The sequence below is a fragment of the Electrophorus electricus genome, chromosome 22 (genome assembly GCF_041902795.1).
Source record: "Electrophorus electricus isolate QZ-2024a chromosome 22, ASM4190279v1, whole genome shotgun sequence".
Taxonomy (NCBI): Eukaryota; Metazoa; Chordata; class Actinopteri; order Gymnotiformes; family Gymnotidae; genus Electrophorus; species Electrophorus electricus.
In genome coordinates, this window is record NC_137518.1 from 14,141,591 (window position 1) to 14,158,586 (window position 16,996).

The 16,996-nt window shown below is 41.8% G+C and overlaps 3 protein-coding genes across 3 annotated transcripts; 2 read left to right on the forward strand and 1 right to left on the reverse strand.

Moving 5' to 3' along the window:
• Nucleotides 1-465: 465 nt before the first annotated feature.
• On the forward strand, nucleotides 466-10,217 carry LOC113585532 (trypsin-3). The gene is given in 6 exon segments (XM_081705794.1): nucleotides 466-520; nucleotides 8,333-8,488; nucleotides 9,190-9,332; nucleotides 9,654-9,935; nucleotides 10,039-10,144; nucleotides 10,147-10,217. Coding segments are annotated over 6 exon segments (813 nt in total).
• Nucleotides 3,533-5,839, reverse strand: LOC113585528 (trypsin-3-like). Its single transcript, XM_027023057.2, has 5 exons — nucleotides 5,785-5,839; nucleotides 5,342-5,492; nucleotides 4,996-5,137; nucleotides 3,944-4,198; nucleotides 3,533-3,688 (listed from the first exon to the last, which is right to left on the reverse strand). Exons 1-5 carry the CDS (start codon nucleotides 5,837-5,839, stop codon nucleotides 3,533-3,535), a joined length of 759 nt encoding a protein of 252 aa, XP_026878858.2.
• Nucleotides 10,218-11,713: 1,496 nt separating the features above from the next.
• camk2n1a (calcium/calmodulin dependent protein kinase II inhibitor 1a) lies at nucleotides 11,714-14,493 on the forward strand. The gene is made up of 2 exons (XM_027023058.3): nucleotides 11,714-12,945; nucleotides 13,412-14,493. Exons 1-2 carry the CDS (start codon nucleotides 12,777-12,779, stop codon nucleotides 13,474-13,476), a joined length of 234 nt encoding a protein of 77 aa, XP_026878859.1. The 5' UTR covers nucleotides 11,714-12,776; the 3' UTR covers nucleotides 13,477-14,493.
• Nucleotides 14,494-16,996: the final 2,503 nt, after the last annotated feature.

Below are 16,996 nucleotides of genomic sequence, written 5' to 3' on the forward strand. Positions count from 1 at the left end.
TCTATTGTGAAGAAAGAACAGGTGTCACTGCTGTTTTTTATGTCAAGATACTTTCATGCACTTTACCTCAGTAAGACAATTCTGCTTAAGCAATGAAATACAGAATCGTTACTAAATCAGAAACACTACATACACATCATAAAAATGTAGATTAAGCATTACGTCTGTGTGTTCTGAACAAATATTTCAAAATCAGCTCTCTCATATATGGTTCTTTTATTTGGATATAAATTATGAGCATTACCTTTTTCCAGGACGGTTAAAGAGGAAAGTGCTGTGGAACACAGGTGTGGAGAAGAAAGGGAATTGCTGCCTATTGAACAGCCTACAGAAACTGGAACTGAACCTTTGGAAACTGAGATACAGTTGCATTTGCAGTTTTCTCTCAGAAATGAGGAGGGATTTAGAAGAGGTTTAGACAGACTAACACTTCATGTCTCCTGTATTTACTTACTTTACCTCATCATGGCCTGTCTGCTCTTCCAGTTCTTGGTGGTTCTGACTCTCTTCTTAGCTAACTGTAGACGGTAGGTTGGTGTGATTGGAACTATGGGTTGGACCTATGGTGGTTTGATTTTTTTTTTTTCTATTGTAATTTTTGTATTAGGACTTTTATCTCCACAGTGTCTGTATTGTGTAGGCTAAATGATCGTGTGGGGTAAATAATTTTTATGGATTTATTGTAGATTTTTTCAGTAACGTAGATACATTTATTTGCTTCATATTCCCGTCTGCACAACAACATGAAGTGATTTTGCAACTTAGGTTGTTAAGTTAGGTGCTGTCCCATAGGTTCAAGATGTTTAAGATTACACAGATTCAGAGATGACCTCTGTGGGCCAGGGACTCTCTGAAGATTTCAGTTCCCAAAGAGAAGGACAATGACTCGCTTCTTTTGACGTGTTTTGTATTCAACCTGTTTTCGTACTCAAGTTTCTTGACAGACAGCAGGCAAAAATAATATTGTACTTTCCTTTAGATGTTTTTTCCCCCTTATATGCCTCAGAGACCTTCTGTGATCCTTATCTTTCTTTACATTTTGAGTGAGCTGGCCAATTTTCCTAGCAGGTCAAGATTTTGCATAATTGCTATTCAGCCATGCCAAATTCATTCAGATACATCGTGTCTTTGCAAACCTCCAAGACCCAGCATTTCTGTGGAGGATCCCTGGTGCACAAGTTCTGGGTGCTTACTGCCACACACTGTAATATAGGGTAAGTCTGCTTTTATTTTTCTCTGCTTTATGTAAAAAATTATGCCACATCATTTCAGAGGTGTTTGAGTGAATGAAAAGCAGGGAAAAGACAAGTCTTTTGGTGAAGCAATAACCAAAAAGCAGAGGCCACAGGCACACCCCAAAGAGGTTGACCTTGAATCGTCAGTACTGTGTTTCACTGTTGGCATACATGCTTATCTACCATTATGAATCCCTTTCTTTGCCTCGGATCCAGCCCACACGGCCGCTGTCAGTCTGAAGTGGCGCCAGTGGCGTGCATGACAGTACCTGATACTTCAGTAAAACACACGTATTGTATAAGTCAACAAGTACACAACCTATAAGATGAGTCACGCAGTGGCAGTGGATACAGACTACACTCTTTGCATGTATGAAGACACAGAGCTGGTATTACAAATTTAATTCTGTGTCTATTCTATTTGTCCCATGTGATTTGTCTCATATTGTCACAGACATTGTTTCATAGGTGCACTAGATATTCACAGTGGTGAAGATACATAATAATAATAATAATAATAATAATAGTAAACTAAACCAAACCAGTTTGACCAGAAACAGAAACAGAGAATAACAGCTAAGACGTGTGTAAGACTGCAGGTGAATATCATTGTTGCCCTAGTTAAGAAGTCTCTCTCAGTCGTCAGGTCATCTGTCTAAAAACAATTTCTTGGAGGGACTACGCAAACACGACTCGGCTTTACAAGACATCACCGCACCATCACCAATCGAGACCTAAACCTGACAGGAAGTGTGGTTTGAAGCATTTATGGAAATGCAAACAGTTTACATTTTTTTTAAAGCTAATTTATTGTTCTGTTGGGAGGACGACTCTAGCCCACAGTTAGCTCTAATGTTAGTACAATGCTTGAGACGGTAAGAGTAGCTCGAGTTTAGATCATAGCAAGCTTTGTTCTGGGACATAAGCCACAGTGGTAGATAATGACTTATTTAAAAGGATGTGTTATCAGTATATGTTTACTTCATCAAGACCATCAGTGTAATTATTAAAGCCATGATTAAAGTAAGCTTGTGCTGGTTTCATTTATTATATTTTTAAATCATTTTAATATTAGGCTAAGTGACAGGCAAGTGAAAAACTTTTATTTGATTATTGTGAAAACTCATTGTGATGGATGGTCTAATTTTCTTCTTTATTTTGTAAACACGTTTAGTGGTGATTGACATTCCAACAAGTAATTAAATATCTTACAGATATCTCCCTTTAGATATTCTAGTATTTGTAGGTCCTCTGAAAAAACAGATGACCCAGATCACCTAAAAGATCGGCTCACTGCGGAATCCACATTAAAAGTCTAAAAAACGTTGCACGAGTCAATCTTCTGATGCAGTTAATTTAAAGTAGTTGCAGAGAATTAAATCCAATTAGTGAATGCCCCAAACTGAACTGGAATGAACTGAAACGAGTAAACGGTAACGTGTACTATATAAACGAAATAGTTACAATTGTTAAAAGTAACTTGCGTCCTGCAGTATTAATAAAACTCAACAGCAGCCTGCAGAAAAAGCAAGCGCATGCGATAATATTAACCGCGAACAGTCCACTACAACTGCTGCCACTTCCAGACTTCCAGTTAAAGTTTATCCATAGGTTTGCTTTCAAACTATCTAATTAACGTAGCCTATGTCATTTTCTATATCTCCGGCAGGTCTGTACAGTGGCCCGCTTGTTTTTAGACACCTGTCATCAGAGGCTGCCACATGCCGAACAGGAACTCAACTCCCCTCTCGGTTTCTTAAGTGACCACTTGCATAATCTATTATTTGCCTAACACTCTCTTCATAAGGTGTTCAGAGTAATTACAGCATGCACGGAGCAACAACAGTGTTAAATTGAACAGGAGCATTTTGGACTTAAACCAAATTGGTTTTTGCTTCAGTTTGCAAGTCCTTGGTGGGGCCGTATCACTTTCGGGTCCCTCGCTCTGTTCTGTAGTGTGTCCCGTATTCCTACATGCGTGACATTCTGGCAGTTTAGCTCGGTGACTTTGACTGTGAATTTGCCCCCGTTTACACCCCCATTGCAACTTGTGCAGCTACTATGCAAAGTGACGAATCCTAACGCATTTTTAAGATTGTTAAGAAGAACAACCCACCCCCCTCCCCCTTCTCTCTTGAGAATTATTACCCTTTTATTTCACTCTCAAGTGAAACCTTGACAAAGGTTCAGTGGCTTACAAGTTGGTCATTTTACAAGGCCTTGCTGCTTTTTAAAAAGTTTGTAGCTTGCTGTCGGACATCCGGCTGATATCGTTTTGTTTTTGCGGCTAAAACAGACTAGTTACTGTTGCTGCTGATGATCCAGCCGATCCACTGGTTGAAGTTCCGGACTTTGGTGTAGACCCCAGGGTAGTAGGGGTTGGCACAGCTGATGCCCCAGGAGACGATACCTTCTAAATAACCGTTACACACAAGGGGGCCCCCGGAGTCACCCTGGGGCGAAAGACAGTGGAATGAATGTCACGTTGCCTGTAGTTTCAATGAGGCCTGGGCAAGCTTGACGCATGCTCAGAGTTGGCTTTTATAATATTGTTTTAGCTTCTATAAATGCTAATACTAGCCAGTAAGTTTTGCTTTTTGTTTGTTTGATTGTTTTTAAAACAAACACAGGTTCTGCAGGCGGTAGTCTATATGCCACGCCAGCATGAATCGTGAACTTCTCGATCTAGGACATTAACCCTGACTCACCTGGCAGGAGTCTTTCCCCCCCAGGGGAGAGCCAGCGCATATCATGTTATTGGAGGTCCTGTAGGTGTAGTACGTCTGGCAGCTGATGACCTCCACGTCGACAGCCCGGAGCACAGGCGACAGGTAGTAGGAGAACAGCTGCATGATCCCCCAGCCGCTCACCGTGCACGTGGCACCTGCAGACAGCGGCAGGCCGCTCGGGCTCGCCAGCATAGCAGGCTGCACGTAGTCGTTCAGTTCAGCGGGACGGTCGAACTGACCCACAAGGTAACACATGAAAGCAGAGCGCAGAGACACTTAGGAAGGACTGAACCCATCGCTGAAAAAAACAACAACAACAACACACGCCCCAAGAACCAATAGACATTTATCTGACACTTTTATTCAAAGCAACTTACAATTATGACTGAGTACAACTTGAGCAATTGAAGGTTAAAGGCCTTGCTCAGAGGCCCAACAGTGGCAGGGCTTGAACCAGCAACCTTCGGATTAAAAGTCAAGTACCTAAACCACTGAGCTCCCACTGCCAGACACACAACAGTTCAGGGCCATTCCAGCACTCAGCACACTGAGCTGGGCAATCAGTGCTCAGTCCTGGAAGCTCAGGTATGGTCTGGACAGTGGAACCATAGTCCTTAAATCCAAAGCCAGTACAATATTGCGTAATCACTGATAGTTAATTAAACGGTCAGTGCAGAGTTATTACATTTACAGTCCACGAGGTTCAGACCATACATATCTTCCATCCTTCCATTATCTATGATTCAGGTCTGATGGTCTGTGACCAAGTATCTACATAAAGTTTTTGACTAGCTACATAAACCATCAGTGAACTGCCAGTTATTACAAAACCCAGGGTCGCATTTGAATGTGGAGACCAGTTTAGCAGCTACATTTAAATAAATATTTCTGGTTTTCTGGGTACTTTATACTGGAAGCATGCCATCATTATTCAGTGTAAAGCTTTATTCTCTGTTCAACAACTGATCACACACGAACTGGCTCAAAGCCTCGGCCATCAATTACTAATAATTTCCTTTGGTTTAACTTACTTTCAGGAGCATGATGTCACTATCAAATGTTCTATAGTTGTACATGTAGTAGATGAAAGCTTTGGTGATGCTGAACTCCTGCTCTGTTCCATCCTTCATGGTTAAATCGTGTGCACCCAGCACTACTTTGGTCAAATAATTTCTGTGCACCAAAAACGCAGGATTCATACGTCACATTCATTTTACAGTATTTTCTATTAATCCTACATCATATGTGTAATAGAAGTGTTAATTAGATGTTTCCGTTTCAAGATAGCTTTCGTTTTCTTATGAAGGGTAATATTATAAATTGGCTACGTATAAATCAGCTGCGCTAAAATTGATGTAACATGGATGCAGTACTCACGGCTTCCAGCAGTGGGCGGCAGACACCACCCACTGGGCACTTATGAGGGTGCCCCCGCAGTAGTGATTGCCGTTGAATTGTAAGGACGCCTGATATTTAATAGAATTGGGCACTACCTCCTGTCCGCCGATGATTCTCTGCTGCAGTAACCCTGTGAAAAAATAAGAAAATGTATGGAGAAAATTAGAAGGGAGAAAATCTGAATATATTCTAAGTTGTATTTAGAGTCTAAGTAAATTAACTTGCAAATAAATTAAAGTCTGCGTTCTGTGTAAAAACGTTAAAAAAATATTTGGCATTTTGCAAACAAGGTCTGACTGATCGGAAATGATATGGTTCGGTTGTTTAATATTATTAAACATTTTATTATTAAATACACATTTCATTCTGCTTTCAGTACATTTAAATGCATATAATATGAGACCAATGTTTAGAAACTTTACCTTGAGTAAATAAAACGGCAAGAAGAAGAAGAGAATATTCAACACATTTCCTCATGTTAAAAACTGAAACACAATAGTACACATATAAAGTTGTATTCAACTCAATGGTAGCTCCCAAACTGTAGCTTTACGACGTCTATCTCATAAAGCCTTAACTGTTTCAAGCGTGTGAGGGGGTAATAGTTCACTGATTCAGGTATCCCAACATCCCAGTTTTTGTTATTTTATATTCCATCATAAAATGAACAATAATAAACATTACAACATTAATACTCACTTAGGCGGGCGCAGGTCAGATCTGTAATAATCTAACAGGTGTGCTCCAGCATTGGTGACCCTGGGAACCATGTCTTGGCTTTTTATAGTGTAATCACATCTGTCCCTTAGGTATGACAACTTGTTGTCTCTATTGTTTCTTCAACCCAGACAGAGATGAATGCGAGGAACTGTTTGGCCCTGCCCGACATATTTCAGTACATTTTAATAGGAGTGGACTCCTCTTCAATACCAATGGAGGCAGTAATGTGTCCAGGAGTTGGATGAGATATTAACAGGCAGTATATATCCAGTACAGTAAGATCATGTGGGAAAGGGAATATTATGTCACTGAAATATAAACTGCCATGAAGTCAGAGAGAAATTTTTTCTAGTTATAAAGAATAAAAAATTATTATATAATAAGGCAATTATTTCCTTAAAAGTTATACCATTCTGATCTATGATGCTGTCTGAGGTCATTTCAGCAGTACAATAAAGATTAATTTAACCAGTGCCTTCTAAATTATCCACAGTCTCTAGTTAAACAATAGGCCTAGATGTCGTTGCAGAGGTGACTTCCAGTCCACGAGGTTCAGGCCATACATATCTTCCATCCTTCCATTATCTATGATTCAGATCTGATGGCCTGTGACCAAGTATCTACATAAAGTATCCAACTAGCTATACAAACCGTCAGTGAACGGCCAATTATTACAAAATCCAGGATCGCATTTGAATACGGAGTCCAGATTTAGTACAACTAGTATAGCACAACTGCACCCATGCCCCTGTAATCCCCAAACTGCACCTACATACCCCTGTATTCACCCCACTGCACCCATGCCCTGTAACCTCACTCTGCACTCTGGCCCCTATAATCCCCCACTGCACTCATGCCCCTGTAATCCCCCAACTGCACCTACATACCCCTGTATTCACCCCACTATACCCATGCCCTGTAACCTCACTCTGCACTCTGGCCCCTGTAATCCCCCACTGCACTCATGCCCCTGTAATCCCCCACTGCACTCTAGCCCCTGTAATCCCCCCCACTGCACTCATGTCCCTGTAATAACCCCTGTCCCTGTTTCCATATCCTTATAGTCCCCGTTTTCTTTAAGATGTGGAGTGAATGTATAACAACACTGCAATGATTAACATTAGCAATGTTTAAGTGAAGGCAGGTCCATTTGAATTTACAACCAAATTAAATGAAGATTTATTAAAAATAACGTTTAAGTGTTTATTACAGATGTAATCAAACTGTCATGTTTTAGAACATCTAATGCTAGAGATTATTATATGATTACTCTACATACTGTATGTTAAGTTCTACAAAACTCTTTTTCAGTTTACACTTTACTCCAGTACAAAAATTCTGCACAAATAATGAAGCACAGAAAACTACTAAATCAAAACGACTAATTACAAAATCAGTAATGTGCATTCATCAGAATGTCTGATTAGGCGTTTCCATGTCAGCGTGTATAGTGTTTCATATCAGGCTAACAATGTGAGACTTATGTCCTAGGAGAGGATAGGGGAGTTGAATATGCCTTCTTATGAATTGTGAATCGTTCCCTCTTAGGGTGCCCATGGAAACTGAGATCAGAGCATCAGACACTAGAGGACAACTGTTTATGCAGTTTCCTCTCAGAGATGAGGAGGGTTTTAGTTTATCCATGCTAATATTCCATGTCTCCTGCATTCACTACCCTCATCATGGCCTGGATACTGTCTTGGTCCTTGGTGGTCCTGACTGTGTTTTTTGCCAACTGTGAGTATATTTCTGATGATCTTAAAAGTGCTTGTTTTGACTTTATAAAACTACTGTGGTAATCTGGTTTAGTTTTTAATTGTCAAACTAAAATGGTTGTACTTTGCTTTGACCTTTCTGTAGGTTGTTCATTGTAAAAATGTAGGCGTGAATGATTTTTATCTCCTTATGTTTCTTGGATTTTTTCCATTCCATCATCATGCACTTCATCTTCCTGTCTGCACTATAACGTGACGTGGGTTCGCACTGTCAAGTTAGGTGCTGTCCCGTAAGTTCTTGCTGTTGAAGACCCAGGCTCAGAGATGACCTCTGTGGAACAGAGACACTTTGAAACTTTAAGTTCTCAAAGAGAATGACAATGATTTGCACGTCTGTTGACGTTTCTCAACAGACAGCGGACAAAAATGTCACTGGGCTTTTTTCCTTTTTCCTCTTATGTCCCACAGAAACCTTCTGTGATCGCTGATGGGTCTTTGTTTATATATTGAGTGATCTGTTCATGTTTCCTACCAGGTGATTTTATTCAGAGCCGAATAACTGCCAACTATGCGGCAAAACCAAATTCATTCAGATACATCGTGTCTTTGCAAACCTCCAAGACCCAGCATTTCTGTGGAGGATCCCTGGTGCACAAGTTCTGGGTGCTTACTGCCGCACACTGTAATATAGGATAAGTCTGCTTTTATTTTTCTCTGCTTTATGTAAAAAATGATGCCACATCATTTCGGAGGTGTTTGAGTGAATGAAAAGCAGGGAAAAGACAAGTCTTTTGGTGAAGCAATAACCAAAAAGCAGAGGACACAGGCACACCCCAAAGAGGTTGACCTTGAATCGTCAGTACTGTGTTTCACTGTTGGCATACATGCTTATCTACCATTATGAATCCCTTTCTTTGCCTCGGATCCAGCCCACACGGCCGCTGTCAGTCTGAAGTGGCGCCAGTGGCGTGCATGACAGTACCTGATACTTCAGTAAAACACACGTATTGTATAAGTGTGCTAGAAAAAAGCAATTAAATAACCAATTAAATAAACACAAATACTTCCCTTCTAGTATTGCAGTATGATTCACTTGTGGGCAATATAATGAGCTTAATGAGTTCAGATTTAAGTTTTTATCTATAAGACAAAGTGATAGTGAAATCTGCTATTTGAAAGTGAATCCAGTCCTCATTTTCTGACCATCTGCGTTTAATAGAACAATGTTTACAACTGATCACTGTGCAATCATACCTGATTCCCAGGTAAAGGGAGGACAGACGCTCTTCTATAGAATCTGAACCGAGTATTTGAACTGAATGGAGTCTGAACTGAGCTTGTGTGGTGTGATGCTCATTTACTATTTATTGAGAGATAGACGTCTGAATCTCAGGCTGGACTACATGATGATAGTGGCTGGAGATCATACGCTGGGTGTGTATGAAGGGACAGAGCAGTATTCTAAACCACATTCCCTCGTACCTCACCCGTTATACAACAAGAGCACCAATAACGCAGACATCATGTTTATTAAGGTAATGCCTTTTTAATATGTAGTTTTCTGTAGGCAAGTGCCTATGTTTAGATGTGTTTTTAGAAGTTCATTACAAATACATTATCGTTTAAATTACTCTAAAGTATATAAGGCATTTTAGTAGTGATCATAATACATGTGAAATACTGGTACCCTATATGTACAAATGGAATAACCCCTTAAATTAAATAACCAACTGTGCATGTTTCACGTAAATGGATTCACATGCCAGTGTAAATATTACTCTATGCATGGATTAATGTCCCAAGAATAAGCCAGCTACCCAGTTCTTTTCTCTATTTCCTTTCTGCATGTGCCTTAGCTCTGGGCTCCAATAGAGCTCAGCGGATACGCCTCCCTGGCGCCCCTCCCCAAACAGAATACGGCCGTGCTACCTGGGCAAGTGTCCCGGGTATCAGGATGGGGCTCCCCCAGGCAGAGCAGGGCCGAGATCCCCCCTGCCCTGCGCACACTCAACCTGCGCATCCTTTCCACAGCCAAGTGTAATGGCAGCAGGTCCTTCGACGGGAATATTACGTCCAACATGATCTGTGCCGGGGACGGTACTGGAGGCGAAGATGCACGCAAGGGTTCGTGTTATTCGGTAAAGACAACTGACGACCTTCGAGACTCCTTTCCCACTACACTTCGTAGCCTCACCGTGGTCCTTTAGCCCCTGATGCCTTTGTTGTATCTGTGTATTCCAGGGGGACTCAGGTGTGCCGCTGGTGTGTGACGGGCGAGTCTATGGCCTGGTCTCCTGGGGCAATGGTTGTGGAGACTCCGGGTTTCTGGGAGTGTACACCGCCGTGTCCCGTTCCGCAGGTGGATCGACCAGAACATCTACAGTGCTGTCAGAAGATGTCGCAAGTACAGGAAGCTTTAGATATGCTTCAGTCTAGATAAACATCAATATAAAAATCAATATAGAAATCGTATCAATATAAAACATCAAATTATAGGCACAGAATTTTTGTCATAGCTGTTTAAAAAAAGGATCTAAAGTACACTATTAAAAGTTAACACAAACTCTTCAAAATAAAGGCCACTAAGCCTAAATGTAAAACAAGTCACAAACTTTTAAAGTGGATGAATTTCAAGTTCAATAAATAGGATCTTGTGTGATGCTTTTGAGATGATTTTTTTTTTCTTTCTATGCCACCAGATATTGGGGGCATGTGAAACACTAAAAAGAAAAACAATGTGGAGGTTTTGGAGCAAAACAGAATGACATGACTAATAAAAAACTTGCATGGCCCTTCAGTCGCATTGGATGTCTGTAAGTCCAATAGGATTAGGTGTGTCAGCACATCATTTTCAATGAAGTTGGCAACAGTAAGGAGTTTTTAGTTTCACTGTCCACACCTGATACCACAATGTAAAGTGATAGTAGTGTGATAGTCTATGAACTGTGACCAACTTTTCACACCAGTTTATCTCCACAGTTCACAAAGCAATTTTTATAACTTTCGTTTTTCCAGAAAGTTGAAAACCATTCAGTGCCTCAACACATAATTAAAAACAACAGGCTTTGGCAAGTTTATGATTCAATGCAAAGATGGATCCACTAGGATTCTGCTGTGTTTTGTTTTGTGGTTACTTGGTGGTTAATATGACCTATAAACCATTTGCCTTAGTAGTTTCTTCTTGTAAAAGCTTCATTGATTAATTCACGTCAGCTTCATTGCAGCTTTTGGTACTTTAGTGTGAGCATGCAATTTAGGCATCAGTGATTGCATGATCAATGATTGTTTAACATATAATCTGATCACTCATATATTGAGTAAAGCAGGTGTCAGGAAGTCAGATAACGGAATATACCCCCAATATACTCCCCACTGTCCTCCTATCAGTACAGAAACTGTGCTGTTGGGTGAGTGAGAGGAGAGCATATCTGTCAGGCAACCACTGCAGCAGTGTAGAGTGTAATCGTGCTCCTGTCTGCTTCTCCGGGAATACATTTATGAACAGCATTTCTGCTCTCTCTCTCTCTCTCTCTCGCTCTCTCCCTCCCTCCCTCCCTCCCTCCGACTGTTGTTCTTTTCATTTCTATACATTTTTTTTTCATCTAGACCACACGGCCTGTGATACAGTACAAGTCACTGATTTTGTCCCCAAACTGGTCAGTTCCACAGCAAACGACTTGAGGTTTTCCCTTTTCTCCATGTTGGACTGCACAGTGTAAAGCTCCATCCTTGCACACAGCAGAAATAAATTCCTGTTAAGGCAGAAGCAGAAACAAAACAAACAAACAAACAAAAATGCACAAGCAACTCCCCGCTGATTTGGTCGTGAGCTTACATCTTATCTTCCCTTGCTATGGCGCAGACAGACAAAACAACCCACAAACAACCACAACAGAGCTCACTTCATTTTGCCTCTGGTCCCACGGCTCCCGCTGCACGTTGCCGGGTGAGCAATTCCAGTCTTGCTGAACGCAGTGCACGGTTAAGAGTATAACAAATGTGCTGAGAACCTGCAAACCAGCAAGACGTGAAATGACTGTACACAGCTCTCTTCGCTCGCGCGTGCCCACGTGAGCGTAAGTTCAGGGGCTTCATCACTTATCGTGTCGAAAAAGGACAACCTTTATCACAGGCCCCTGCGGCTTAAAGTGCGTCTTTTCCCATTCACCTGCGTTTAATGGTTCACTGGGTGCCGGCGCCGTGCAGACCAGAACCAACTTTTTAAAGCTAAAGACAAAGGCTATGAAAGGGAAATGGTGAATAAGATTTAGGATACAAAAACACCACAAAAACAAACAAACAAAGAAATATGGACTGGTAGAGACTTGACGAAAACACCATGGAGAGATTAAATAGCCTCCATGAATAGACACCAATAATCTCTCATATTTAACTAATTTAAGTCCGTCGGTTATATTTCCTCTGCTTTTAAAGAACAAATCTAGTACATTTAGGGGAAAAATGATGCTGCAAAATTCCCAAGATCGACATCGTGATTACTGCATTGAAAGGGCTGAATAAAAATCCTAGCACACAGCCCCATTCGCTCGTGCTGCTGTACCAGGAAGATGCAGCGCCAATGACGTGCTTTCTCCATCAGGTCTCGCGGGGACCTTTGTTTTGCATCGCCTCCCAATTTTGCATTCATTTCTCAGGTTTTCCACGCGACGTTTCTGCCGCCAGAAGCTGAGCGCATTACCTCCGCAATTGTACGCGCCACTTTCCAGAGTTCCGTGGTTTGGGGAAAACTCAAGGAAATTTGAATAATTCGACAGCCTGCCAGCGGGAGCTGGAGATTGCATGCATCTGCGCCGCGTTTTAGACGTCCACTTGCTGAGACACGTGCGATACGGGTAAACAGGCGCCTTCGCACAGGGCTTGCCGTCAGCTCGCGGATTCATTTCGCTTTCTCCATTTTTCCCTCTGTCGCAAGAGCAGTACAGTAGCTACATTTTGCGCGGCTGCTTAGTTCTTTCAGCATGTCGGAGGTCTTGCCATACAACGAGGAAAATATGACTCATTATGGCAACGACGGGGACGAAGAACACCTTTCCTTCACCTGTCGCCTGCAAGACACCAACAACTTTTTCAGTGGTAACCAGAATAAGCGACCACCAAAGCTCGGGCAAATTGGGAGAAGCAAAAGAGGTATCAGAAATCCTTTGTTTATTGTTTGTCAAAAGCAAATTGCCTTTACAGACGCAAATGGTATTATACGATCGCGTTGCGCCCCATGTCACCACCTCATGGTTTTGTTTCATTTGTAGCCAAAGGAAAAATCGTTTTGGCGCAGATTTAAAAAACTGATTTTTTTTGGCGCAGATTTAAAACACTGCCGCACACATTGCACGCGCCATTTATATTTAAGACCTCTCGGTTTAAACACAATGCCTGCATCCTCTCCGAACGCTTGTCGGTGACAGATATTTTAAAAAATGTGATGTGGTGACATTGAAGCATTGCGCAGCTTTTGGCTGTACACGAGAGACGCTTTACAGTAAAATGCACCTTTAAACCCTGTGTCCGTATGTGCGTGTTGGGGGGGGGGGGGGGTTAACATACAACATGTCACATTCGACCCACATGAACCTTTCTTCTCTCCACCCATTAACAGTTGAAGAAGACAATGACGCTGAAGCACTGGAGAAGAACACAGACAAGTCGTCCTCATCAGCATGAATGGATCCAAAGACACTTAACATTTGATGTGTATATCCAAAGACATTGTAAAGAAGCACTCTCTCCCATCTGGCAACAAAGCACTTCACACTTGCTCTCCAACTCCCTATCTCCATTAAACAGGGATTGCTGAAGGACGTTGCAGTGGGCGTATGTGGGAAATCTAGAGGAAGGGCCCAGGAACGTGAAGGAATACTGTGTTTTCCAAACTCCACCCGAGCTATGTGCAATGACAGAAGCTGATCTCGTAAATGAGCCTGGCCTGTCCTACCGGGATGTAATGAAGCAATTAGAGAGACTGAGCGAATTATACCATTAACATCAGACCAGTATCCCCTACCCCACCCCTTGCTCTAATATGATGCACAGTTAGCTTGGTTACTAACTGTGGCTGTTGATGTTAATGGTAAAATAGCAACGTCGACTTCTCTTCCACAGTGAATTTCAAAAGGGATTCACGATGTATTTAAGATAAAAGGCTATTTATTAAATCTTTGGATACATTTCTTTTTTTTGTTTTGTTTTCGCAGTGTTGGAGGTCTCAGCAAAAATATTTTATAGAGAATGGCAGAGAAAAATGGCCGAGATTTTCTTTATGATTTATGTTTTTTGGATGTAGCTTGACTAAGGGATTACCATGGTCTACCCCCTCCGTTATGGTAATTTCATACATATATTTGATGTTTCTAAGATGACATGGGTTAGATCAGGTATGTGAAGTTCAAAAATGGAAACATTTCTGTTGCATTACTATTGTACTACATATTTACTGTAGGTGTGCCAAATAATCATGACAGAAGTATGTATTTCTGTGCTCTCTTCACTTGCACAGTTTTATTAATATTTGGTGTTCATGTTTACAGGGCTTTTTTTCATACTAGTGATGTACTTTAGTCATGCATGATGAGCCTCAAGACCTCAAGAGAATCTTCTTGATATAATGGCTAATGTTGTGTTTACTTCACAGAACATTTCTACGGGAATATCTGTAATATTAAAGATTTTGAGAAACAGAAAAAAGAAAGACATTTTTGTCACAAATGCTTCTCTCTCTCTCTCTCTCTCTCTCTCTCTCTCTCTCTCTCTCTCTCTCTAATGCCCTGTTTGGCCTGGTTAAATATGTGTGTGTATACATCCAGGGGACGTGACATTTCCGTAGCTGCCGCGTGCTTTGAATGATTCATGGTACGGGACAGGCCTTTGTCAGTGCGAGACGTTTTAAAGCAGGTCTACTGAGATTGCAAAAATCACATGGCGCGTCCGGGAAAATATCAACCACAGAAGCCATAGGAGTGCACTGGCGTGGAGCTTCTCGGGGGCTGCCACTCCTACCAGTCTGGGCTTAACAGTCATTCGAAGTACACGGACTGGACGGGCTGCCATGGCAACAGATGCACCTTGTGTGCAGCATCGTTGAGGGCTGCGCTGTAGGGATAGCGGGAGCGGATCACTCTATTCAGGAGGAGGGCGCCTTCCTCTCCCCTCTCAAGCAGCGTTCACGCTGTTTTTAGCTATAGTTGCATTATGCCAGTCTTGCAGTGCTGTAGGGTTCAGAGGGATGCATTTTTACACAAAGACACGTGGCTACACTCTCGTTCTGTTGGGTTTGCAAGCGAGTGCAGGGCTTGAGCACGATTTGACCCTTGAATGCTGTTTAGTAGCTTATCTGTGAAACTGCTTCAATACAAGAAAGAACAGAAACTGGCATGAGCTGCTAATAGTGCTACTGCTATAAAAAGTCCTTCTTGCTTGGAGGCAAAGGGGTATTCTGTGGTCATTTGGGTGCAAGGAGTATTTGCATTCTGTTTGTGTATTCTGGAAAAGTTACAGTTAGGGAATACTGAGGTATGAAGATCAAGATAAGAATAGCATTATCTCTCATCAGAAGCTCCTTATATAATGCTCTGGGGAAGTTGCCCCCACTGCCTGCCCTCCCACCCCACTGGTGTACTGTGTTAGAGACATGCAAATATTGAGATACTGTGTGGAATTTGCATTTCGTTGCATGCTGTTTGGGTTTGGCGCATGGGGCTTCCCTGACTGCGATGCATAGGCGCGTCCCCACAGAGAGGACTCGTGTTCATGCAAACGCCTGCTGGGGAAAAGGCCACAGCACACCAAGGAGAAAACTTTTTGGTGGTTTCCAAAGTAATTGGTGGAAAATTCTGGGATTCCTAGGATTCAATCTGTAAAGCACGATGACCGCAGGATATGACGTAATGGTTGGAATTTTCCCTCCTGAACTGCTAGTCTTTTGAAGCCTTAATTCAGCCTTCTGAATTTAATTCAGTTTTTCATGGATGCACAAAGCAAGACCTTAAACCCTAGTGTTTCATATTTTGAGTACGCTTGAATGCATCTGTTATTGTCACCTAAACAATATGATTTCTAGAGCATGATGTTTTCTTTGTACTGTGGAGGAGATAAAGCAGTGGTAATTTCTACACCGTCAAACAGTCATTAGACATCTAGTGTGTGTAGTGAATATTTGTAGGGCTGGCGGTTGTTTTTGGTGTCTGAAGCGATAGAACCACTCTGCATGTACCCCATGCACACCAGATAAGAGACATGCTGTTGCCTGACTGGACTGTTTCCATGGTAACCATTACAGGTTTTAGCTCCGTTCACTGCTGCAAAGTCGTTTTTGGTTGGTGGGGGTACAAGAGAAGTTTTCAGAGAGGGAGAGGCATTTTTGGTTTTGGTGCAGAGGCTTCAAAAGAAAAAGCCATGTGGATAATGCATAATGCTTCATTGTGTGTGTGTGTGTGTGTGTGTGTGTACATTTACATACAGGAAACTGTCCATGGAAATCTTGATTGTACCTTATTCTATTAGGGTTTAATCTCTCATTCTCTGGAAATGAGCTTAGGGCAGGGTCTCTGCATATAGGCTAGGGCAGTTTCCATTGTTGCATAGTTTATGTGCTCAGAATAAAATAATTCAAACTACATTTGCATGCATCTGTATGCTTGCCTTATCCAAATAGGCCACTGCACGACCCAACTTCACAATAGGTGCCCAGAGGACCTATCACAATCTGCTGCATGGATATCATTGTCAGAATGCGCTGAGGGGTCCCTTTGTATTTACAATACATGGGGTCTCTGTCAGGCCTTCAACTACATGGCTGCTAAGTGTCTAAGTGAAGCTTCTGGATGAAAGATATCAGTTGAGATGGATGGCCACCACTGGTCGCTGCTTTAGTCCTACATGCTGACATTGGCAATAAGTGTCTTGTGCTGGAAACAAAAGGACGCATGTCAAAAAAGAACTGCACAGGACACATTATCCTCTAACAAGCCATGGTGCTCCTAACTAAATACCTTCTTTAATGATAATTTATAGAAAATGGCCTCAGTAGTGGAAAAAGCAAGGCAATATCATCTATCAGTGTTATAAAGGACAGAATGCATTATTAAGAGAGGTATAAGGCAGGATTAGCAGTGGGTTACTGGAGAACGATTGCTTCTGTCAGGGACTCATATACCAGATGGACAGCTCTTAAGTCACGCATACTGTA

Coding starts and splice junctions, on each gene's coding strand:
- camk2n1a (XM_027023058.3), top strand. CDS start 12,777: ATGTCGGAGGTCTTGCCATACAACGAGGAAAATATGACTCATTATGGC. Junction 12,946..13,411: donor AATTGGGAGAAGCAAAAGAG/GTATCAGAAATC, acceptor ACCCATTAACAG/TTGAAGAAGACAATGACGCT.
- LOC113585528 (XM_027023057.2), bottom strand. CDS start 5,839: ATGAGGAAATGTGTTGAATATTCTCTTCTTCTTCTTGCCGTTTTATTT. Junction 5,493..5,784: donor TGCCGTTTTATTTACTCAAG/GTAAAGTTTCTA, acceptor ATTTTTTCACAG/GGTTACTGCAGCAGAGAATC. Junction 3,689..3,943: donor GGGGGAAAGACTCCTGCCAG/GTGAGTCAGGGT, acceptor CTTTCGCCCCAG/GGTGACTCCGGGGGCCCCCT.